Source organism: Thermothielavioides terrestris, chromosome 2, assembly GCF_000226115.1.
Source record: "Thermothielavioides terrestris NRRL 8126 chromosome 2, complete sequence".
NCBI lineage: Eukaryota > Fungi > Ascomycota > Sordariomycetes > Sordariales > Chaetomiaceae > Thermothielavioides > Thermothielavioides terrestris.
The window spans coordinates 2,720,445-2,742,778 of record NC_016458.1 but is presented as its reverse complement, the minus strand read 5'-3'; the positions used below and the strand labels follow the sequence as shown (position 1 = coordinate 2,742,778).

The 22,334-nt window shown below is 58.3% G+C and overlaps 8 protein-coding genes and 1 non-coding gene across 9 annotated transcripts; 1 reads left to right on the top strand and 8 right to left on the bottom strand.

Moving 5' to 3' along the window:
* Positions 1 to 960: 960 nt before the first annotated feature.
* THITE_2112737 (uncharacterized protein) lies at positions 961 to 2,063 on the bottom strand. The gene is made up of 5 exons (XM_003651887.1): positions 1,814 to 2,063; positions 1,706 to 1,732; positions 1,605 to 1,634; positions 1,445 to 1,535; positions 961 to 1,378 (listed from the first exon to the last, which is right to left on the bottom strand). Exons 1-5 carry the CDS (start codon positions 1,866 to 1,868, stop codon positions 1,231 to 1,233), a joined length of 351 nt encoding a protein of 116 aa, XP_003651935.1. The 5' UTR covers positions 1,869 to 2,063; the 3' UTR covers positions 961 to 1,230.
* A 1,482-nt stretch (positions 2,064 to 3,545) lies between these two features.
* On the top strand, positions 3,546 to 6,067 carry THITE_2112735 (uncharacterized protein). Its single transcript, XM_003651886.1, has 2 exons — positions 3,546 to 4,815; positions 4,871 to 6,067. The coding sequence occupies exons 1-2, from the start codon at positions 3,679 to 3,681 to the stop codon at positions 6,059 to 6,061; spliced, it is 2,328 nt and encodes a 775-aa protein (XP_003651934.1). The 5' UTR covers positions 3,546 to 3,678; the 3' UTR covers positions 6,062 to 6,067.
* A 1,195-nt stretch (positions 6,068 to 7,262) lies between these two features.
* THITE_2112733 (uncharacterized protein) lies at positions 7,263 to 9,066 on the bottom strand. The gene is made up of 2 exons (XM_003651885.1): positions 8,357 to 9,066; positions 7,263 to 8,270 (listed from the first exon to the last, which is right to left on the bottom strand). The coding sequence occupies exons 1-2, from the start codon at positions 8,719 to 8,721 to the stop codon at positions 7,598 to 7,600; spliced, it is 1,038 nt and encodes a 345-aa protein (XP_003651933.1). The 5' UTR covers positions 8,722 to 9,066; the 3' UTR covers positions 7,263 to 7,597.
* A 1,879-nt stretch (positions 9,067 to 10,945) lies between these two features.
* On the bottom strand, positions 10,946 to 12,040 carry THITE_152912 (uncharacterized protein; the record flags this gene model as incomplete). Its single annotated transcript, XM_003651884.1, has 1 exon — positions 10,946 to 12,040. One exon carries the CDS (start codon positions 12,038 to 12,040, stop codon positions 10,946 to 10,948), a length of 1,095 nt encoding a protein of 364 aa, XP_003651932.1.
* Positions 12,041 to 12,698: 658 nt separating this feature from the next.
* On the bottom strand, positions 12,699 to 14,113 carry THITE_68068 (uncharacterized protein; the record flags this gene model as incomplete). Its single annotated transcript, XM_003651883.1, has 2 exons — positions 12,699 to 13,867; positions 13,963 to 14,113. The coding sequence occupies 2 exons, from the start codon at positions 14,111 to 14,113 to the stop codon at positions 12,810 to 12,812; spliced, it is 1,209 nt and encodes a 402-aa protein (XP_003651931.1). The 3' UTR covers positions 12,699 to 12,809.
* Positions 14,114 to 14,787: 674 nt separating this feature from the next.
* THITE_2112730 (uncharacterized protein) lies at positions 14,788 to 16,296 on the bottom strand. Its single transcript, XM_003651882.1, has 2 exons — positions 16,238 to 16,296; positions 14,788 to 16,177 (listed from the first exon to the last, which is right to left on the bottom strand). The coding sequence occupies exon 2, from the start codon at positions 16,152 to 16,154 to the stop codon at positions 15,192 to 15,194; it is 963 nt and encodes a 320-aa protein (XP_003651930.1). The 5' UTR covers positions 16,155 to 16,177; positions 16,238 to 16,296; the 3' UTR covers positions 14,788 to 15,191.
* Positions 16,297 to 17,307: 1,011 nt separating this feature from the next.
* On the bottom strand, positions 17,308 to 18,985 carry THITE_2095046 (uncharacterized protein; the record flags this gene model as incomplete). Its single annotated transcript, XM_003651881.1, has 2 exons — positions 17,981 to 18,985; positions 17,308 to 17,924 (listed from the first exon to the last, which is right to left on the bottom strand). Exons 1-2 carry the CDS (start codon positions 18,831 to 18,833, stop codon positions 17,308 to 17,310), a joined length of 1,470 nt encoding a protein of 489 aa, XP_003651929.1. The 5' UTR covers positions 18,834 to 18,985.
* A 1,282-nt stretch (positions 18,986 to 20,267) lies between these two features.
* On the bottom strand, positions 20,268 to 20,359 carry THITE_t44. The gene has a single exon. It is a non-coding gene; the product is annotated as a tRNA-Pro (tRNA).
* A 1,114-nt stretch (positions 20,360 to 21,473) lies between these two features.
* Positions 21,474 to 22,313, bottom strand: THITE_2112729 (uncharacterized protein). Its single transcript, XM_003651880.1, has 2 exons — positions 21,969 to 22,313; positions 21,474 to 21,850 (listed from the first exon to the last, which is right to left on the bottom strand). Exons 1-2 carry the CDS (start codon positions 22,047 to 22,049, stop codon positions 21,716 to 21,718), a joined length of 216 nt encoding a protein of 71 aa, XP_003651928.1. The 5' UTR covers positions 22,050 to 22,313; the 3' UTR covers positions 21,474 to 21,715.
* Positions 22,314 to 22,334: the final 21 nt, after the last annotated feature.

Below are 22,334 nucleotides of genomic sequence, written 5' to 3'. Positions count from 1 at the left end.
GAAACCATCAGCGAGCGATGCCCCCATCAGCCCATCACCCCATCGAGGTTGGCGCCTGCCGTGGCAAGCCACCTCACCTCAGCTTATCGGGATGCTGCGTTACCACCCGGAAGGGGAAGGAGCGCAGCCTGCTCGCGACTGTCGGGTCCGCTGAAGAAGCAGCTGCCTTGCCCCAGACTCGGCCGAGCACGAGGCGATTTTGCCTGCAAGTAGGTAACAAAGGTGTCCGTATCTTCCACATATGGCTCTCACCGTCTTCGTCTTGCGCACCGCATTCCAGATTTCCAGGTTCCGAGTTCCAAACCGGATTGCAGGGGGCTGCGGTGCTCTGCTGCAGCCGCTGCCGGACCTGTTGATTTGAGTGGGCGAGAATCCCGAACGTGCGTGGCGTGCGGCCCTTGCTGCCGGGCCCGGATCGGAGCCGGAATGGCAACCGACGCCACCCGACGCTCCCCATCTGCCATGCTCGAGCTTCCATGCAGCACGGGCGCCTGCGTGGTCGAGATCTTTTTCTCTGTACGGATGAGTTGACGTCTGCCTGTCTCAGACAAATATCACGAGTGCCAGACCCGGACAGCTCACAATTTCCTCGCCTCGAAACTCTGGACCGCAGCTGGGTTCCGATGCCGCCCGACATTCAGACTCTGAACGCTGTCGTCAGCCTTCCAGCCGCCGGTAATGTACACTACATGTGCCTTAGCGAGGGGAGCTTAAAATTGTCCGAAGGGTGGCGCCGTGCCACGCCAAGTGCTCGTCTCCCATCCAGGGATAAGGCCGGCGTCCGGTGCGTTCCACGTCTTCGTAATTGGAGTGCGGAAACAACGCGTCCTAAAATTGGCCCAGGAAGCATTGGCCAAGAGTCATACGAGGAAACTTATGAATCCTGTGAATCCTGTGCTGCTCTGGATGGGCGGTGAGCGAGCTCGCCGAAGAAGCAAGACATGCCCCGACCGGCCGGAGCCAAGGCCGAACCCGATTGCAGGCAGTGGAAGACGGGGGGCCCAGGCGCGGTGATCGAACACGGCGTTTCTGGGTATGACGACCGCCGATGTTTGCTAAATCATGTATTAACACATCATCCCGCAGGCATACTGCGTAGGTATGTTTTCGGTCCTCCTGAACGCCGTCCCATTTCGCCCCGCACGCAAACCCTATGTACAACATATCAGTTACATCGCCTTCCGCTTACCGCCTTCGTGGGCAACGCGCGAACGCCGAGCGCCTGCCCGATCAGTCGTCGCCGGCCCGTCGAGCGCGCTGGTATGGGCGGAAGGCCTGCGAGGCCATGATGATGGGTCGTCTCTGGGCGCGCAGGTAGGCCTCCTGGACGATAGGTGAAGCATCGGACCGAATTACGCTGCCAATTGACATGAAGAAGCTGGAGAGGAGCATGTTAGCCGTCGCCTCGAGGCCAGCCGGCAAGGATGCGGAGACCACGCCATACCCGAATGTCGCCCCAGATCCCAGCATGTACTGGCCCAGTGTTCTCATGATGCCGTTTGGCCCGGCGCCGTATCTGAAGATGTTGACCGTTCCTGAGCACCGCGTTAGACCAGCCCCCGCTCCTTCTAACCCCATCTGCCGCAAGCGCTGAGTGCTCGTACCGAAGATGAAGCCGATGATCATGCCGACAGCTGGGGAGCACCCGATGTTAGCCGTATGGTAAGCGCAAGGCGCAATGCGCAAGGCGCAAGTGGGAACCTACTGCCGCCCATCAGGGCGCCCATCTTGACTGTGGCCGAACATTAGCTACTGCCGGCAAATGGAGCTGCGAAAAGCTGCGAAAAGCTGGGAAAAGCTCCGAGGCGCATACACTTGTCGAAGTTCGACGGCCCAACGCCGCCGGGATGGCTGGGAGGAGGAGGCATGGCGGCGGATGGTTGGGCACTGCAAGCAAGAGCTGGGCGGGTTTTTACAGTGCAGCAGAAGAAGAAGGGCACCTTGCTGGAATTAAGAGAGCAGTGAATGGGACGGTAGCGATGCGGTGCACGTTCTCGCCGTGGGAGCTTGCCGTGGGCAAAACGGCGCGGGACGCACGGATCACGGGAGCTTGGCGCTCACGTCACACGGCTCTCCTTCCCTGGAGAGACCGTGCACGGGACGCTCTCTGGCTTGTGCTTCGCCTTGAAGCTCGGTAACTCCTGCAAAAGAGGTGTGGGTTACCTAAAGTTAGTTCCTTGAGTTAGTGGTCGTCGTTAAAGAGGTCCCGCCAAGACTAATTTCGGAATCTACCGCTTACAAGTATTTACAAATGGCCAAGGCCACGACGACTTCGAGCAACATCAACAACGAAGAATCGCAAAGACTCGTAGCAACAACTTTGTGAAACCTCAACCAAATCGAAAGAAAAGAAAACGAAGTTAACCCGCACCCGAACCTTGACCTGCACCCTAACCTTAACCCGAATTCTAACTAGCGGGGGGCTAGCGCCGCCCCCGTACCCCTAGCGAACTAACCCCTTGGCGATAGAGCAAACCCCTTGGCGATCGGGGTTGCGTAAAAACGCTGTAAAAACATTGCCGACAATTGGCCGAAATTAGTCTTGGCGGGACCTCTTTAACGTCTACCGAGTTAGTGGACTGGTTTATAAGTTAATGTCTTTGTGTTTCCAACAAAATCCTACTTGACTTGGCTCTCAGACCTTGATTTTTTGGTGCCCTAAGCTACCTACCTTTAAGATACTATAGGATAAGTGGAATCAACACATAACGTTATGGCGGCTGTCTGGTTTATCAGGGCCAAATCTGAGACACTACCTAGATAACATCAAACTTGGGGGTTTCTTTGTTGCAGCCGTCCCATTTGATGGTTGTTAAGCTCCAAGCACACGAGACCGTCCAAGAATCAGAGAAAAACCAAGGTACAGAGTACTTCGCTTACATTCAAGGAGCGAGGGGACTTTGCCGAGAAGAGTGATATAGGCTTGGTTGTTAGAAGTGTCGCACGGAATGGCCACCGAGCTGGACGAAGCCAGTGTGCAGTGGGTTAACTAACGTGACCTGGTAGTTTGGTAAGGAAGGGTATGTACCTTTGTTCAAGAAGGGGGGGCAGCACAGGAGGCAGCGCCAGCGATAGCCAGCAGAGAGGCAGCAGGGCTGTGGCGCGCAGGCCACATTCTGGCCTTAGTTCCTCTCGCTAAGCGCCTCGACGGCCGCCCCCGGCCCAGGAGATGGTCCATCAAAATTCGTCAAACCTCATCAAGCTACGTCTCCTTGTCGCCGCGTTAGCTATCATTGCGACCGTTGCTGGTTGCTCGAAGCCCACCGAACCGACTCCGACGCTGCCATCCCTTCGAGGTGCGTGTTTCAGCCATCCACTCTGCAGAGGCCACGCGCGCCGCTCGGGCTCGATTTCCCGGGCCTTCTTTACCCCAACCTGCGCCTGTGCCATCGCGCTCCCCCTCCACCATTGACGACCAACCGAGTTTGGGGTCCTGCTTTCTAATCTTCGAACCAACTTGGACTCCCACCACAGTCGACCACGACCGCCATCTCTGCATGCTGTGTGTTGGGCCCCCGCTGCGAACAAGCAACCGCACCTGCTCCTGGTGGCCAGCCTCTCGCGGAACGGGACACGCATGAGAACGCGGCGAGCCTGCCCGCGCCGGCTTGACCTCGTCAGCATCCTCATCGGCCCCGGCTGCCCGCTGCATCGCCCATCTCCCGCCGCGCGTTCCCCATGACGGCCGTTGCGAGCCCGCCCAGCTTCGCGAATCTCAATCGGCCGGGATGGCTTAATGGGGGCCAGTCGCTGAACACGATCAACTCGTCGGACGACGTCAGAGGCATCAACATGTTCATGCAGCGAAAAACCCTCCAGCGAACGAACTCGTCGTCGTCGGTCGCGTCGACATCCTCAACCGGGTCGGCCTCGACCGTGACGTCAACTGCCTCCTCGCTGGCTAACGGCTACCTGGGGCAGGGCGGAGGCGACGCGAATGCGAGCGCGTGGTCGAATCCCGCGCCTCGCAAGCGCCCGGCCGCAAAAGGGGCATGGTCGAGTGGGAAAGCGGATGCGGCTGCCGATTTCCAAAGGGCCACGTCCGGCCGCACGCCAACGACAAATGGCGTCAATGGCGCGTCGGCTGTCCACCAGCAGCAGTCGTTGCTGCCGCCACAGAACCACCTCATGGGGCAAGGTGGGCGAGCCCACCCAGGTGTTGATCCCATAACCGCCGGACGGCAGCCGATGCTCTACCTGCTCTCTCTCAACGGCAGTTTTGAACGCAAGACCATCGCGGTTCCCTTTTACCCGGAGACTCTCCGCATCGGGCGCCAGACCAACGCCAAGACGGTGCCAACGCCGGTCAACGGTTACTTCGACAGCAAGGTGTTGTCGAGGCAGCACGCTGAAATTTGGGCTGATGCCAACGGGAAGATCTGGATCCGAGACGTCAAGTCGTCCAACGGGACCTTTGTGAACGGCACGCGGCTGTCGCCCGAGAACCGAGACTCCGAGCCGCACGAACTGCAGGCCCAGGACCATCTCGAGCTCGGAATCGACATTGTTAGCGAGGACCAAAAGACAGTCGTGCACCACAAGGTGGCCGCCAAGGTGGAGCACGCGGGTTTCCTCACGCCGACTAGCAACGTGTTGGACATGGGTTTGGGGGATCTCGACCCCTCGAGCAGTTCCATGATGCCGTCGCTAGGGGGTGTGCCGCCGTTCAGACGAGTTGGCAGTCAGCCGGCTGGGGCCGCCGGCGGCAACCGCATGGCCCCAGGGGCCATGGGAGGACAACCAAATGCGGTGGCGCAACAGCGGCAGTTCTTTCTCAACTCGGTAACGGCGGAACATGTCGTCAAGAAACTCCACGTAAGTTATCTTTACAGGTTGCATGTGGATCGTGGCCGCTGACGGCGAGGCAAAGACCGAGTTGCGCAATGCGCGTCTACAAAACCAGGATCTGGTTCGGACAAGCCAATTCATCAACGCGCTATTGTCGAAAGAAGATATCAAGAACCTGGACAAACCTGAGGCCCCCGAACCGCCAAAAGCGCACTTACCTAACGGACACATCTCGTTCCGATCAGACGGCGCCAAGACGCGATTCTCGGAGCCGCCCGCTCCGCCGCCATCGCAGCCGCTTCCCGAGAAGCCGGACGCGGCCCGGGCATCGGACGCCCCGTCGTTGAAGCGAGCCACAACGGAGCGCTCGAAGGCGGCAACCACGTCGCCTGTCCGTCAAGACAACAACCTCAACCAGATTCTTCTGCTCACCGAGGCGCTAAACACTGCCAAAAAGGAGCTTGACAGCCACTCGGCGAGGGTACGGGATTTGGAGGAGATGTTGACCAAGGAGCGGGAGGCTCGGCTGCATGCTGAGGATATGATGCAAAAGATGGAGGAACGCAACCAGGCGAAGGTGAACGGCACGGCCGAAGCGCCGTTGGTCAATGGCCACGCAGAACTCGACAAAGCTTTCGACCCGCCTGCCGAACAGCCCTCAAGCGCGGAGCCCGAGACGCCTAGGAGCGACGCCGAGGCAGAGACGGCCCCGCCGCAGCCAGACCAGTCCGAGGCAATGGCTGCAGCGTTCCAGGCCCGTATCGACGCAATGGCGCTGGAGATGGACAGTTTAAGGGCGCAACTAGAGGCATTCCGGCTGCGGGCGGAGAAGGCCGAGGCCGAACGGGATGCCGACCGGAAGACACTTGCCGAAATGGTCCTTCAGATACGGCAGCGCGACGAAGAAGAAAAGAAGCGCCAGTCCGAGAGGAGGCGCAGGTCGCCGTCCAAGAGCAGGCGGCGGGCTCCCAGCGAAGCCAAAGAGCCGGAGAAGCAGGCCGCGACCATGAACGGCAGCGCCACAGAGCCGCCGACCGCCCACCACGACGAGCCCGCGGACGACGCGGAAGCATCTGACGTCGCACCTAAGCCCTCTCCGGCCGAATCTTCGAGGCCCGGTGGGGCCCCGCTGGCGGTCCAGGGACAGCAACACCAGGACGCGACTCTAATACACGCGCTGCCGTATGCGTCCATGATTGGGGTTGTCCTCTTCGGCATGGGCCTGATGGCGTACCTCAACGGGTGGCAGCCGCAGCCGAGACTGGACCGCTAGTTAGCCAGGGGCCTACGGTGGTGGGCTGGTATCAGCAGCACCGACAGTAGCTGTGGTAGCCCTACACATGCATCTTGTGTGGAGCCTTCCATGGCGTACTTTTATTTCACGGCGTAGCGTGGCGCAAGCGACGGGGCATGGCGACGATGGCTTTTCTTTTTTCGACATGATGACGATGAGCACCAACAAGGGAAACGCACACCAACACAGAGAACCCATAATCATCTTTTATTACCGGGGCGATGACTGGACATGGACGGACTTACACTCCTACTTTCTACACCGACTACCCGACGGACTTCCATTGGCTTTCCTTTGTCGTTTACCTTTCTCTTGTCTTCTTGGCTGCTGGGGTTTTTATCTGGCTACTTGGACGTATAAGTAAGGCGACAAAGCATCTTCAGTGTCCGCGACGGTTGAGTTTTATTTTATTGGGAGGAAAAACGGTGATAGTTACAACTACCCGCTTTTGAGCAAGTGTCTTTCGTTTACAGCTGGGCAGGCTAGCAGACAGCCTGCCAATCAACCAACCAACCATATATGTACATTTCTCAACCTTGTCTTTTCGTCTTCTCTTTTGTGCTGCTTACTTGGAGTTTGACAGGCTTGAACCGTTGCCCCGGGGGCGGGGAGGATGGGAGGGCGGCCGGGAATGGCGTTGCTGTTGCGATGTCTTTTATGTTCATGCTCTCTTCAATGACACTTCTGTTACTTATTTACATCGTGCGTGGCATACTTACCCTGTCTCGGGTTGCCGTACGGTGTGCGCTTGCATTCTTGCGTGCCCCCTCTTGCCGAACTCACGCCTTTTCGCCGGGACTCAGACTGGGTAGGGGTGGAAACGGTTGCGCAACTCGTTCGTGCTTGGTGCTTTTCTAGGCAACGCCACTGCAGTGTACTTGCTGCATAACCTGGCTACAACAGCCGCTGACTTGCCTCGGTACATACATACATACCTAGGTAGGTAGAGTCTTGCCCGACCGGACGACGAAACGCTTCGACAACAACCTCTGAGTTCGGCAGCTCCGAGGCAGGAAACGGCGATGCCTGGCTTGCCTCAACTGCAGATCTTGGCGCCTCCCCTGTTTCGTTCTGGAGAGTTTGGCCAACAAGTCATGCTCCAGAGCAGCGTGCTCTCTCAGCACGAGCGCTGCCACTGCCGCCGCCGATGACTTAGCCCCGATACACCAGACCGTGATCGCGACAGGCAGGATACCGTTGGCTACATTGGCAGAAGCAGGACAGGGCCGTCCGCATTAAACACTTGCTTTCAGTCATGAAGTAACAAGTGTACAAGTTCCCTTACAGGTGCAAATACATACAGGGAATGCCATTGTCGCTGAGACTTGAGCAACGATGGTTGTGCCGTATGTACCTATGTAAGTAGATATGTATGTACATCGGGTTTAATCATGATTAGTATGACGCCAGCATCACCGGTGCCATGATTGATGCTCCCCGCCCGCACTGAGCCTCAACCATCCGTCTCCGTCCGACGCAAAGGCTCGACGCTCGATCAACTCCGGTACGGCAGCGCTACCCACGCCCAGCCTCCGTAGGCAGCTCGGCTGTCATGCTCCCTTGGGCCGCGTACATCTCCGAAGTTGGCCAGGTGTGCAGATTTCCGGCAACTTCGTACACTGGCGGGGGCTTGGCCCAGGGGGCGCCGTCGCCCGCCCAGCCAGCAGGCCCCTGCCCGGCCGCAGCCGCTCTCTCCCCCCTCCTCTTGAACCAGATCCAGGCCACGATCGCCGTGAGCAAGACCCCCGCCAGCGCGGCGCCCACGGCTATCCCGACAACGGCTCCGGTGCTGAGCCCGCCCTTACCGCTTGCCGACAACCCCTCGGCGGCAGAGCCCGCGCCGGCGGTGGCGCCCGGTTGCGTCGGCGTGGACGAGGAGACGCCCGACGTCGGGGTCGACGTCGACGCCGCCGACGACGACGATGATGACGACGACGACACGAGGTCGGACGACTGGTAGTTCATCTGGAACATGGGCGCGAGCAGAATCATCTGGCGCGTCACCGCCTCGACGGTTGTGTTCGACGCGCTGTCCGTCGTGGTCGTCGTGATCACGTCGGGAAAGGTGGCCTGGTTGACGCTGAAGAGGCCGGAGCTGGCGCACATGCCCGTCGTCACCTCGATCTGGGTGCCGATGGAAGCGAACGCGATGCATGTGTTGCCGTTGGCGTTGGTGCAGCGGAAACCCCTGCGTTCGGCAAGGGTTAGTTCGCACCATATAGCCTCGCGGGAGAGAAGGAGAGGCTCCCGCGCCCGGGCCGGGGGCAAACTCACTCTGGACAGCAGCCCACCGCGGTCTCGCCGGGGAGAAGGGTGAACTGGATGTCCCACTCGGCCCGCTTGCCGTACTCTGCCGAGCAGGCGGTCGTGTAGCCGGCCGGGCACACCAAGCCGGGCGAGTAGAACCCCCAGCCGAGGAAGGGCGTCCGCGGCAACGGCGCATGATCGGTGATGGGCGGCCAACAGCCGGTGTAGTCAACGGGCTCCACGCTGCCGTCGCTGACGATGCACGTCTGGCCCCGGAAGCCCTCGCTGCACGTCGCGCAGTCCAGGACGTGCACGGTGCAGCTGTCCGGCATCGTCCATGTCGTCGTCAGGGGCCCGAGCACGGCGGCCCGCTGTCCGGTGATGTCGGCCATCGCGCCAGCGGAGGACGGAGGATGATTGAATGTCGAAGCAGACGGCTCGAGGGCGAAAGTGAAGCCCTTGCTGCCGGGGCCCCCAACATTTAACTACATATTAGGGTCCCCAGCATTTACTTACATACGCATCAGTTGGATCTTTTATGCCGTTGCTTGTGTGAATCCACCGTAGCGCAACGTTCGTCGCATCGGCCGCGCTGCGCCGCCCGCTCGCAGCTCTGGTTGACCAGGGGGTTTTTGGGGGCCGTGGCGTCGATTGGCTGCAGAACCGCTGGGCAGCACCGTTCGCGACTCCATTCTTGAAGGATCACACTGGATTCAGCATGTTGGAGGAGGTGTACGGAGTATTCCGTGCACACTTTCATTTAAAAACACAACAAACCCTGTAGTGGTCCGTGAGCCCGCCGCCAAAATCATGCGGCGACCGTCACTACGCGGTCAAGCTGACAAATCGCTACAAAATCACAGAGGGAAAGGCATAGGTTGGCAAAGGTGAATGAATATAGTGTACGGAAGTCGCTACCAAAAGAATCCGCACACCGCCTTGAATGCCAAGCCTGTAAGCCATTGTATTACACCCCGCACCATCCCCCCTGAATCCGACCCTGAATCTCTCCTGGATCCAACGCTCTCCTAGATCCAACGCTCTCCTAGATCCAACGCTCTCATGAATCCAACGCTCTCCTGGATCCAACTACCTAACTAGGAAAAATGAAGGTATTCAGTACTAGGCCCAGAAGCCGAAACAACATCCTATCGACGTGCTTTTGACCTTCTAAGCTACGAGCCAGAGCCTTGACGGCCAGGTGTTCAAAGTCCTTAGTTTTAATACTAGTAAGCGCTTCAATCCGCTTATTATTAAGCTGAACGATCAGCTTGAATATAAGTGCTTAAGCCCGTGTAGCAATGTCGTAGTAGACTATCGTAAAAAGGCTTGTTCAGGAGGTTCAAGGTCGTTCTGTTGAGGAGGAGGAGGATGGAAAAAGACGTTCTGCATACTTAGATGAGGGGGCAGATCGGAGAGATGGCTAGATCTGTATGTCTATGTAAATACCGGTTAATTCTGCCGGTTCAATGGAGGGCGGTGTGCGGATTCTTTTGGTAGCGACATCCGTAAAGTATGCCATGTTTTTAAGATTGTTTCGGAGCCTTCGCTAGGCGCTTACTCTAACGGACCCCTTATCGATAGATAGACTCCTTATCGATAGATTAGGGTCATGTGACTGGCTAGCGAATGTGGAGTGGGTCGATTGAGAAGCAATCATGTGGCGACACGCCAGCTTGGCTGTGGGGGCTGGGCGTTACCTTAGTTTCCGGCCCCAAGCCGTATGGTTAATACCCGTCTTATCCCCGTCTTACAGGCTGGTTCGGATTTTGGAAGACGCACCCTGTGATGCTTGGCAAAGAACAGGATCAGTTCTGTCTGGGGCATCACTCGAGACACTCAGTGACACACGCCAGAGCGAGGTCTTTCTTGGTGAGTCAAGTGGCGGAAGATAACTCACTACAACGCAGTGTAGTGTACACTAGGATTGAACACACTGCAGGTAGCCAGGATGCTGTTCCGGTTCCGATTACACCAACGGTGATCACCTGGTGGCAAACCGACCGAGTTATCGGGAACGGAGTTGTTGACTGTTACACATCGGGCCTAACTATTCTTAGGTTGAAGAGCACGGGTACTGCACTACATCATCAGATAGATGGTGGATGTGCTTTAGCCAGTAAACAACTATTTGAATGTTGTGTTACGGTTTGGAGTGGTCGTGGTCGCGAGAGGAACCGAGCAGATTGAGCCACAGACAACAATGGCAAGTCCAGTGAGGTAAAAGCCGAAGTGGCTGATAGTGTCCGCACCTTTTACACTGGTCGATAGATACCAGTCTAGTACTGCATCGCCGCCAGGTAGGCCGACCGCTCCCATCTCCCAACCTGTCCGCCCTGCTTCTCCGGTGGACGCTCCAAATCATAATACATGTTCTGTTCACTCTCCCAGTGAAGTCCGTCTAACATCCCCTGACGAAGAAAAAGCCCAATGCAACGGTTATGGAGAGTGAATGCAATCCAATGCTATAACCACCACCGGCAATCCCCCAAATCCCTTCCTTTCTCACTCCTCCTTCTCCCAATTCCTACCTCCCAATGCCTACCAGAGGCCCTTTCCCTTACCTCCTAACTCATAAACGACAGCTTAGCCAAAGAGAAAAAAAAAAATCCTTCCTCACCACCGCCCCGCAACGCCCCAGCCAGCAGGCCCATCCACCTCTTCCACCGCCGGCACACAGCACCCCCTCTTCGAGTGCTCCCGGCACCGCCAGCACAGAAACTCCCAGCGGGTGTTGACGCTGCTGCACGCGCAGCACACCCAGTCCGTGTCGGCCGCGAGATACGCGCCAACCCTCTCCTCCTCCTCCTCGCGGACAGCGCCGCCGCCGAAGGCGCCCGCAAGCGGGCCGGCGCGCGCGAGCTGCGCCTGCTCGTTGGCGTGGGCTTCGCGGAAGGGTATGTCCTGCTGCTGCTGCTGCTGCTGCTGCTCGTTCGCGTGGTCGTTCCGCGCTTTGGGCCGCGGGGGGATGCCGATGGGTTGGGCTTTGTTGAGGAACAGCGGGTCCGGGTCTGGGTCTGGCGTGAGGAAGAGGGAGGAGGTGGTGGTCGAGGGGGAGGAGGAGAAGGGGGAGTAGGGGATCTCGAGGGTGTCGAGGGCTGGCGCTGGCTGGCGGTCGTGGTGGATTGTGTCGAGGTAGCGCCGGAGTTTTGATGTGGTGGTGTGGAGGGCTTGTTTGAAGGCGGAGAACAGGGCGGCCAGCAGAGGCGGAGCATGGTGTGCTTGCGCTGCTGTGGTCCGCTGCTGGTTGGTGGTGGTGGTGGTGATGGCGGGCTGCTCCACGCGTTCGATCATTCTGGTAGCGGGTTGCACCGGCCTGGTGATGCGTTGACGTTGGTTGCCGTTGCCAAGTTGTTGGAAACGGTGTCCTTCGGCATCTTGGGAGTCGTCAAAGGCATGGGGAGGGGGAACATGCCGGCTAGCGATCGCGGCATAGCGTTTCAGTCCGATGGTCAACATGGACACGTTCTGCTTGCGTGCTGCCGCCGTCGGGGGGATGCTTCGTCGGATGAATGTGAGCACGGCCGGGTAGTTGGATTCGGATTCGTCGTCGGAGTCTGAGTCGTCGCTGTCGAAGACAGAGGCGTACTCGATCTCCTCCTTGACAGGCAGCGGGGTCCTTGGCGGTGCGGCCATCCTCCCAGAGGATTCCTGCTGGGTCAAGCCCAAGGGACCACCACGCCGAGACTGCGGAAGCTGGAAGGAGATCATCGTGTCGTCTCGGTCGTCTCCGAGTTGTCGAAGGCCTTTGCGTGTGTGGTCAACAGCGAGAGTAAACCGTCAAGCCACAACCGTCTCTGCTCCTGTACAGGCTTCAAGCACCACCGTGGTTGACCGTCACCGTTCTCGCAGGGTTTTGCACCCAAAACAAAGCTTGACCACGTCATGGCGGGAGGCGGTCTAATATACAGACTTGGCCTCCAATTTGCTGTCGGGTGGTTGCGATACTATTCACAACAAAGCCCTGAATAGAATGAACAGGTTGGTTGCGATGGAACAATCGGATTGTACACTACACTGTGGGTCATTGGCGCCCATTGTTGATCGGATGACAATAGACTTTGCAGCCACACAATAGGTGAGCCGCTTAGATGACAACTTGATCATCCACAGGCAGAGTATGGTCACTCGAGCAGCAATCGTAGAGCAAAACCGAGGTCTCAACCTCGTCGAGAAAAAAAAAAAAAAAAATTAAAGGAGGGTTCGGTTAAACGTTCATCTATCTATCGACAGGCAGAGGAGGTGGGTGAACCAATGGCACAACGTAGATCCATTGGTGGCCGGTCGCTGTTGAGGAAGGGACTGAGTTTCACAAGTCGAGAAACTGTAGAAGAGGGCGAAACGGAGCAAACTCGTCCAGGCAGTCACCCTTGAGCACCTTGCATTACTCCATTTTCAAAGACAACCATGCCCGTTGATGTATGCCAACCATTGCTGATGCCAAGACAAAATATCGCAAAGAGCTAGACCTTCAAGATTCTTACAAGACAGCCTTCTCCTTTTCCTTGGCGTCCTCCGGGCCGTCTGCCTTCTCCTCTCCATGCGGACTTGGACCCTCGTGCGGCGTCTTCTTGTCTTCCGACTGAGACTCAACAGCCGGTGGCGTTGCATCTGCCTGTCCCTTTTCTTGCGCATCCCCGGCATGATGTGAGGCTGGAGTCCCCAGGTCCTGCTCCGAGGGCTCATCCTTCTCCGTGCGGCCCTTCTCCTTATCACCGATGTGAAGAACCTCCTCCACCTCGTCCGCCAGCTTGGTCACCTCGTCGCGCAGCGCGGTAACCCTCTTCTTAGCGCCCTGCAGCTGCCGCTCGGCCTCCTCGTCACCGACCAGCTTCCGCCACGAGCTCTCCAGCTCCTCGCGCCACCCCAGCTCATCCGCCAGCATTCGCACCCCGGCATCGCAGTCCCCCAGCACCATGACGTCGTCCGCTCGCGTGCCGAAGGACCCGACCTGCTGCAGATTGAACAGCACCCTCGGGACCTCCGGGTCGGCCATGTTCGGCAGCCCGGCGAAGGGATGCACCTGCAGGCTCGTGCCCATGACGAGAATCAGATCGGCCTCCTTGACCGCGGCGCTCTTCTCGAAGAAGTCCCGCGGCAGCGCCTCCCCGAAGAAGACGATATCCGGCTTCACCAGGCCGCCGCACGTCTCGCAGCGGGGGGGCTCGCCGCGCGCGACGCAGGCGCGCATGCGCTCGCCGTCGGCGAAGGGCGCCTTGCAGTCGATGCAGCTCTGGGTGGCGAAGCTGCCGTGGGCCTCGACGACGAGGTGGGGCGGCACGCCGGCGGCGCGCTCGAGGCAGTCGATGTTCTGGGTGAAGAGCATGCGCAGCAGGCCCTTGCGGGCCAGCAGGGCGACGAAGACGTGGGCGATGGTCGGGCGGTAGCGCGCGCCCGGGTAGAGCTCGCGCGCGAGCGCGTAGAACGGCGCCGGGTTCTGCCGGAAGAAGCCCAGGTCGAAGACCGCCTCGGGCTCGGGCAGGTCCAGCGCCGCCAGGTTGGCGTAGAGGCCTGTGTCCGGGGAGCGGAAGTCGGGGACTGGCGGGGGCGGGCGCGGGGGTTAGTAAGTGAGGTTGTGTTAACGTTTGTGAGGAGGATATCAAATAAGGGAGGGTTGAGTGGAGGGAACGCACTCCCTGCAGCGGTCGAGATGCCGGCGCCGGTCATGACCACGATGCGGCGGGCGCGGCCCGACTTGATGTAGTCGGCGACGGCGGCGAGGCTGCGCTCCGAGAGGGTCAGAGGCGGAGTGTCCTCGGTCACGTAGGACTGCTCCTGGCCCATGTTGGCGCTGCGCCTGTTCTGTCGCCGGCCTCTGTTCTTCTTGGGCTTGGAAGACTGGCGCTGCTTGCCCTGCACGCGAAAGTCGTCAAGCACGACAAAGTCGCGATGGTCGTCGTAGTTGTCGTCCTCGTCGAAGAACTGCCTGCCCCGAGCTGGGCGCGCCCCTGGTCCGTGTCTGCGGCCTATCTTGGCGATCGGCAGCTGTGCGCCGTGGCTACGGCTGATGAGGGGCGCAGGGTGATGAAGTGGACGGGATGAATCGACAAACGGTGAAACGAGAGTGAGCACGCACGGGATTGGGGTCGCCGCGCTGCGCTGATAAGACCGTCAAAATCGAAAAAAAACGATGGCTAAAATGCGAATCAAGAGTGAATATAAAACACCGATATCAGTGCAAAAATTCAGAGCGCTCGATGCTATGGGCCTTGTGTCACCAGTCCTTGCTACATCATTGCCTCGGGCTGACCAACAAGCAACGCTTATTCCGACCCGCAGAGATTGCCAACAGCGGGGTAGGGGTGAGATCAAGGGTTAGGGTTACCGCTGGGTGTGGACCACTGATTCGACCTCGTCCGTTGACTACAGTTCAGAACGGCAAACTATCTCGGTATTCAGTTGATATGTAGCCGGAGATAATCAAATTTGATTTGACTGACCTTTGTCTGTGGCGTCTACAGTTGCGTTGCGTACGAGAGCCAAGGCCCTCCTGGCCGAAGCTGTTGCTGTTGTAAGACTACCTAATGCTCGAGAGCACACGCATATGCCACATATTGCGCCATTCCGCGTGTCTGTGAGCGTTCACGGTCCGCCTAGTTAATGGGCTATTTGGCTAGCTTGAGACACGGAGCGAGCAAAATGCCTTTGAGCCATCTGAGTTCTGTCCAGCGTTCGCTGCTGACAACAGGATGAAGTGATCCTCCTCGCAATCTGCGCCGCGGATGGAACCAAAAGATATTGTGCCAGATAGAAGAAAAAAATACTGGGCCAGATGGAACGCCGAAACTAGTTCATCGCCTTCACATTCAAAGCAACCGTCGAGTTAGGCCTGCTGCTCACGTAGGCACCTCATGGCGCCAACTCAAGGCAGACTCCGCCCCTGTCTGGTAGCCTGCCCGACCTCAGACTGCGTCGTGTCCTCCGCATAGCGCTTATACGCCTCGATGTACCTCGCCTCGTCGCTCCACGTGGCCTTCACACTCTCCCTCTCCACCACCGCGTCGAACCAGCGGTCCCACCTCGCCCACACCTCCTCGTCCTCGCCCCTCTCGCCCTTCTTCGGGATCCCCACCCCGCCCGGCTTGTAGTGGTCAATCAGGAACAGCCTCTTCGCCCACGGCGCGAGCATGACATCGACGAGACTAAACCGGTCCCCGAGGAACCACGGGCCTTCTTTCCCGTCCCCACCCGCATCCCCATCCCCATCCCTCGCCCGGGCGTCCAGCATCTCCCGCGCAAACGCCTTCAGCCCGTCCAGCAGCCCCGCCCGCGCCTCCTCGATGCCGTACTCCTTCTGCGGCGTGTGCTGCAGCAGCCGGTAGAACGCCGGCACGACCCGCGTGACGATGTGGTTGATCCACAGCCGGCAGCGCGCGCGCTCGTACGCCGCCGCCGGCCCGTCCCCGGCCGGCAGCAGCCTGGGGCCGTGCGCTTGCTCGTCGGCGTAGGCCTCGTCGAGGAATTCGCAGATGACCGTGCTTTCGTAGAGCGTCTTCTTTTTCTTCGTCGTCGTCGTCGCCTCCTCCTTTCCTCCGGCTGATGATGATAGTGATGATGACGATGATGATGACGGCAGGTCGACAACCAGCGTGGGCACCAGCCCGCGCGGGTTGAGCGCCAGGAACTCGGGCTCCTTGCGGTACGGGTTGATCTCGACGTACTGGTGCGGAATGTGCTTCTCGGCCAGCACGATCCAGGCGCGCTGCACGAAGGGGCAGAACCAGCCGCCGTAGAGCTGCAGCGGGTGCGGCGCGGCGTGGGCGGCTGCGAAGGTGGCGGCTGCGCCGGTGGGCTGGGGTGGGAGGGTGGTGTCGATGGTGGACATGATTTTTTTCGGTGACAGATGGTCTTGGGCTTGTGAGATCTCTTTTCTGTCTCGGAGAGAGGAGGAGGGGGTAAGCTACCTACCTAGGTAAGCTCAGGCGGGGAGACACCTACCCAGGGAATTTTTTTTGGACAATGAAATGAGAATCGTGAGGGCAGTCTGAGAGAAATCAGAGGATGATTGAGGGTAGTGAGTAGCGGCCTAGGAATTGAGACCGGCTGGGCTTAGTGAGGATTGAGGTGAAAGCCTGAAAGCTGATGGATGGTGAGATGAGGGACAACCAGCGGCTGGCGGCGGATGATGACGTGATGTCCAACTGATCAGTTGGTGGAGACGGGACACGAGCTGTCTTTCGCAAGCGCTGCCCATGGGACCGGCTGCCACTTCTCGTGCCTGCCGCGAAAAGCATCAGAGATGGTATGCAAAGATGATTCCGGGACAGCTTAATGAGTCAGCGCAGCAGAAGATTCCTTGGAATAATGACACAAAGTCAATACCTTGATAGATAGTACCTTAAAGTCAACTCAGTTAGGAAGGCCAAGGGCTAATTAGTGCACTAGTTGATTAGACTGTTGAAATTCTATGGCGTACCTTTAAAACTATCAGAAGGGCCAATTTTCAAGGAATCTACTAAGAACTGCGCTTTGGAGGGTGCTTGCAATGTGCATACATGGTCTTGATCTAGTCGTTGCCCCCCAAATGATTCGCCCAACTCCCACATTTGCCCCTGATCAATATCTCCATGTCCCCGAAACGATCCCTATATATATCGAGGTCATCCATATTACAGGTGATGATACGTAGCCGCAAACATGGCGTTGCTCAATTTGTCTCATTTGCGTTTTGACCACCGAATCTTGAAGTTTTTTTCAGTCAATCGCTCTCTATTCCTCCTTCCGCAGCCCACTCGTCACCTACTCAAATCATCTGCGGCTCAAAGTCTTGACGCAATCCGGGTCTTGCCCGGAGCATGTCAATCAGGCAACGTTACATCGAGCGCTTCGCCCAAGGAGCACCAAGGTCCTTGGCCACGAGTACAGATCTATCTACAGCCGACACATTGCCGCCAGGGCCCGGCCCCGCGTGCGTTGTTTCTACTGCTGCTGGCGTTGCTGATGTTGCTCTCTTTGAAAGCACCACGAGATAACACCCGCTAGCCAAACCAGCGCACGCTAGTGTTCGTCGTCTCCGTCGTCATGGTCTCCCGCCCGAAATACGCCGGCCGCGGCGGGTCCGGCACCCTTCCCCTGCCCGCGCCGCCAGGCGGCAGTCCTGATACGGGCGGCGGCAAGGGCGGCATCTTGGGCCCGTGGGGCAGCACGGGCGTCTTCACCCCGCTCAGCCAGCGCAGGACCGGCTTCTTGGGCGACCCCGGCGTCGGCAGCGAGCCCGCGAGCGCCGTGTATGCCTTCTCGTCCAGGAATAACTCACTCGTCTGCTGGTGCTGCTGCTGCTGCGCCCGGGGTGGCGGTCTGGCGGCGGTTGCCATTGGCGCGGCCGCGGAGGCGCTTTCCATGTCGTTCATGCCGCTGTCGGCTAGATAAGCCGCGCGCATCAGGTCGTCCATGATTTGCGTGTTGGTCTTGACGGGCGGGTGGCCGCCGCCTGCTTTTCCGAATACGGGTCCGCCGATGGAGGCCGGGTGAGACGCGTCGGCGTCGCTGTCGCCGTCTCCCAGTCGGAAGCGTTTTTCGGGCAGGAAGGGGAGGCCGCGGTCGCGACGGCGTTTGCGCCAGAGGAGAGCCGCCCCGGCTAGCAGGGCGGCAAAGGCTGGCTGGGTCAGCGCACCGCTTGATATTCTCGACAGGCTTAGGGGCAGTAGTTACCCAATACGCCGATGACTATGCCCGCCACAGCTCCCGGACCGAGCTTGTTTCGTGCGGCAGGAGCTACGTTGATACTGCTTGTCTCTGGCTCATCCATCTCGCGCTCGGGTCGCATGGAAGGCAACGGTGCGGTTGTTGATACGACTGGCGCCAGCGGCAATGCCGACTTGGATCCAGTTGGAGCTGCCTTGGTGAGAGAGGTCACAAGATCCTCCAGGCTGGAGACCTTGCTCGCCGAGGAGCTTGGGAGCGGTGACTTGGTAGAGACAATCGCCCTTGGGGTTGAGATAGCTGGCGCCTGAGAACTCAAACGCAAGCCCGTAGAGGTTACGGCGGACGGGGCTGCAGCATTGGGATGGCCGACAGACGCCGCTGGTGGCGTCAATGTTGCGATGGACGATGCGGATGCGGCTGAGGTGACGGTGGGGGCCGAAGAACGAACAGTCGTCGACGAAGACGTTGTCTTGGCCGAGGTAGATGTGGATTCCTCTGCTGAGTCCTCGCTGTCGGACTCGATCCCATCGGATTCAGAGTTGGCAGTGTCAGAATCGGCGTCTGCGGAGCCCGCTGCGACCGTGATACCTGTAGAGACCGTTGCTACCCGTGTGGCGGGCAAGATTGCAATACCCCTCCCGCTCCGGACCCTTACAGTCGCTGAAGCAAGAGGTGGTCGAACGGTCCTGGCCATGATAGGCGGTTCAGGATCAGACTCGTCTCCAGAGCTATCGGCATCATATGGCTCGTCGTCATCTTGGGCCTGGCGTCGAGAGTGTCGTGTGCCCCGTCTTTCGAAACTTCTCATCTGCAGCCACGCATGGTTTCGCCGGCGCACAGTTGGACCCGTCACCCTCATGGTGCGATCGTCTCCGGTCTCCCAACCTCTTCAAGCACAATGGACCCTGAGAAGCGAATATTGGTTCATAGGTTCCGATCCAGCATGCAATGAATTACAAAGAAAGGAGCAGCGGAGAAAAACAGTAAGAACGAAGCGGAAGACTGCAGACCAGCTGCTTTGTCAGGAGAAAAGAAAGAGCAGTGACAGCCCCAACCCCAGTGATGCCAAGTCCAGATAATAAGTTGCAAGCTTAGGTACGGTAGTGTTGCGCCCCGAGGCCGAGCCATCATCTGTCATCCATCATCCCCGTGTATCATCTGGAACCTCAAGCCCCTGCGGCATCTCACCCAGGCCCTGGCGACAAAGAAACCAGTCTTCTGCCTCAACAACAGCCTTGCTCCCCGACGCAGCTGTGTCAGCCAAGAGCTGTGGTGAGACGCCTGCCCACTGCCAAGAGAAGGCGAAGGCCAAGCAGGGAGAATCGACGTCCGCATTCTGCAGTGGGATGGCGTCGATCAGACTTGGACCGGTGGAGTCGTTCAACACGCAGCGGGCGTTTGTTCTCGGTGCACAGGTGTAGGCATCGCTGCCAGCGTGCAATGATTGGCTTACCTCTTGCCTACCCCCGGTCCCTCCCTCCGGTCGAGCACGCGACGAGTCATTCAGTATTCGGTACTTGCAGAACGATCTCCAGCAACGCACACGGCACTCATAACGATGCAAATCCGAGACGACACCTTGCTTCTTGACCTCGAAATCCTGTCTGTGGTGGCTTGTGCTTTTCAGACATTGGCACAGCACAAAAACAAAAAAAGAAAAAGAAGCATCAAACAGCCAGACCGGCCGACGGCCGTTCAATGGAGTAACCAAGGATTCCGAGGGACGCAACTCCACCCGGAACCTTTGGCAGATGGTCTCTGGTCTCTTACCTACTCTTACTCGCAGTCGTCGAGCAGTTCTACACATCGCTGGGGATCGCAGCGGGGATTCTGGGCGGTCCCTGGGGTCTCCCACGCCTCGATGCCAAACATGCCGAGACACGCCAACCCCAGCCCCACGACTGTATGTCTTGGCCAGTCTCAGGAAGGCAAGGATGAGGACGCTGGCACTCGCTCTGGACTTCACATTCTGTGGTGGCAAGTGCAGGCGAAACCTGCCCGTTTGAAGCCCATGCGCATGCAGCAGAAGGCGAAAGTGCGAGTCATCAAATGAAACTCGGCCGGTGACCTTTCGTACCTATGCGGATTACACCAAACAGTTGAACGTGATAGCCAACTACAGCACGAGGGGATCCCACGACCCTGTTGTTTGGAGTCGGCAGGGAAGATGAGAGCAACTGCGAAACGGATAAGGACCCGAAAGCGAAGCATCTGCCTCAAAGAAAAAGGAACCAAATAAGACAAAACGATACAGCAAAATATCAGCAGCCAAACAAAAACCAACTTGACTGACGGGGCCACCCGGGGATCGAACCCGGGACCTCTCGCAAGCAATGCTTCAGGTTGGGACCCTAAGCGAGAATCATACCACTAGACCAGCGGCCCTATCAACAGCTAGGGTGAAGGGGCTGGGCCCTAAGAGAACAGCGTTTCCTTGGTTCGTGACTCTCACATCTCACCACTTCACAGTTCACACCAACGGGCATTTTGAGTCCTTGGGATCTATCCGGACCTTGAATATCCTAACAAACTGGCTTCAGCTTACAAGTTTAAGATACCATCAGCTGCTCGTGCATCTGGTTTTTGTAGCTGACCCGGTTTGCCACCCCGGAACCCGTCAGTCTTGCTTAACAACTCTAAGTCAACAGCCTAGGAAACCCAACGCGACCAGGACTGTAGGATGCGCCGAACTACTCTTCCTTTCCCAATGGCACCCTCTCCCTTGCCGATCTGTTATGGATTAAGAATATCCGAGCTGGCGGCCTATTTGGAGTGAATCCTGCGCTTACCGCAGGACTCGCACCGCATTTGCCGCAGTGACGTTCTTTTCACTTCGACCGACCTTGAGGTCTCGTGAGAAGAATGGGACAGGCTCCTGCAACCCGGGCCGACCAGACCGAGTTTCCTTCCATTAGTGCCTAGTCTCCCCGTGTTGAGGATGCCGCAGGTTCCCTTACCCCTGAGACCCGTTTCGGAATATTTCGACTGTTGGCGACTCCGTAAAGGATGACTTCCAGATTCATCCAAAGATTAGAGATCAACACCCTTAACCTTGCGTCTCTAGTGCTAATTCTCGATACACATAGCATGGCCCGCGCTCCTCGGGTCGACCTCAACTAGGCGGCCACGCCGCTACCAGCATCCTCACTTTGGGGGACGGTGTTGACCGAGGTTTGGTGTCTACATGACGAGGCCGAACTCCATAACGCGGGTAACGAGGCGGCGTACACTCTATTCGCCTTGTTGGGGCTACTGTGAGAAACGGCCAGGCGCGGACTCTGAAGGACGCTGAGTCGGCGCGGTTGGAGCATCTTGGCACCCTCCTCCTTCCAGTTTCCAAAGAGATCTCAACCTGCTGTCTTGGAGCACAGCTTAGCCCGCTGCCCGTAGCCTCGCTTTCTAATTCGACGAGTTCCCATAGGACATACCTCAGCGTGGACGCAGCAGATTGGCGGGGACAACGCGCTCTCTAGACAGCGGAGCACCTCCAAGCCTCATTGGACACGGCTACATTTCACATTTGGATTCCAGGAGGCTTTTCAAACGTATTAGTGGCGAGTTCAGGGACAGGAGACCTCCGCAAAGTCATCATCGACGCAGTTTCGGAAGACCGACAGCGAAAAGCATGTCCTAGGCATCATTGATCGATTCTTATCGCTCTTGCAATGCCATGCTCCCTAACTTGTCATACTACCTACGTACCTAGCACGAGCGCTCTCAATCGTCTGCTTGAAACAGCATTCAGTTCGTCCGACTCCTGCCGCCCTGGTCCTTCCCTTCGCTCCGCCCACCGCTCGCGCCCACCTTCCCGAGCCCGGCCCCTTTCTCGTACTCGGGCATCGGCGCCGTCTTGTCTGCGCGGCTCACGCGAGTGGTCTACCGCTGAGCGTTAGCAACCACGTGAATCGAGTGCAGGACGCGCGGCTACCGAGGCAAAGGATGCGATGCAAGTGAAGGGACGCCTGTGCGAGAACGGGTGAGGTGAATTAGGTACCTCTACAACGCCAGCGCCGTGGATGATGTTGTGGCCCGCCTCGATCGCGTTGTCGGCTGACCCGTCTCCCTGGCGAGGCATGCTGGCTGGGTGCTTTTCCTTGATCCGTGTGACTGTGAGAAAACTAGGTAGGTAGTTGGAATATGTCTAAAGGCGGAGGCAATGAAATGCGATGCTGTTGACTGCCATCTGAGACCCCTCTTCTCTCACGAGGGAGAAGGGCTTAAAAACCCATTGCGTGGTTGCTCTGACGTCATGCCCGGTGCAATATCGAACGTCATGATCAAGCTGCTGCTGGGTGCTTGTGGGACGAAGATGGACCTGAGTCAGTGCAATGCGGAGACCTCACTGAGCTGGCCTGCGACC

Bases quoted from the DNA above. Each gene is read 5' to 3' on its own strand.
- THITE_2112733 (XM_003651885.1), bottom strand. From the start codon at position 8,721: ATGGCCGACATCACCGGACAGCGGGCCGCCGTGCTCGGGCCCCTGACG. The intron at 8,271-8,356 runs GTGAGTTTGCCC...TGCCGAACGCAG, and splicing joins GCGGTGGGCTGCTGTCCAGA to GGGTTTCCGCTGCACCAACG.
- THITE_2112729 (XM_003651880.1), bottom strand. From the start codon at position 22,049: ATGCCTCGCCAGGGAGACGGGTCAGCCGACAACGCGATCGAGGCGGGC. The intron at 21,851-21,968 runs GTACCTAATTCA...GCTCAGCGGTAG, and splicing joins ACGGCGCTGGCGTTGTAGAG to ACCACTCGCGTGAGCCGCGC.
- THITE_2112735 (XM_003651886.1), top strand. From the start codon at position 3,679: ATGACGGCCGTTGCGAGCCCGCCCAGCTTCGCGAATCTCAATCGGCCG. The intron at 4,816-4,870 runs GTAAGTTATCTT...GGCGAGGCAAAG, and splicing joins ATGTCGTCAAGAAACTCCAC to ACCGAGTTGCGCAATGCGCG.
- THITE_2112737 (XM_003651887.1), bottom strand. From the start codon at position 1,868: ATGCCTCCTCCTCCCAGCCATCCCGGCGGCGTTGGGCCGTCGAACTTC. The intron at 1,733-1,813 runs GTATGCGCCTCG...GTTCGGCCACAG, and splicing joins GCCGTCGAACTTCGACAAGT to TCAAGATGGGCGCCCTGATG. The intron at 1,536-1,604 runs GTACGAGCACTC...CGCGGTGCTCAG, and splicing joins GATCATCGGCTTCATCTTCG to GAACGGTCAACATCTTCAGA.
- THITE_2112730 (XM_003651882.1), bottom strand. From the start codon at position 16,154: ATGTCCACCATCGACACCACCCTCCCACCCCAGCCCACCGGCGCAGCC.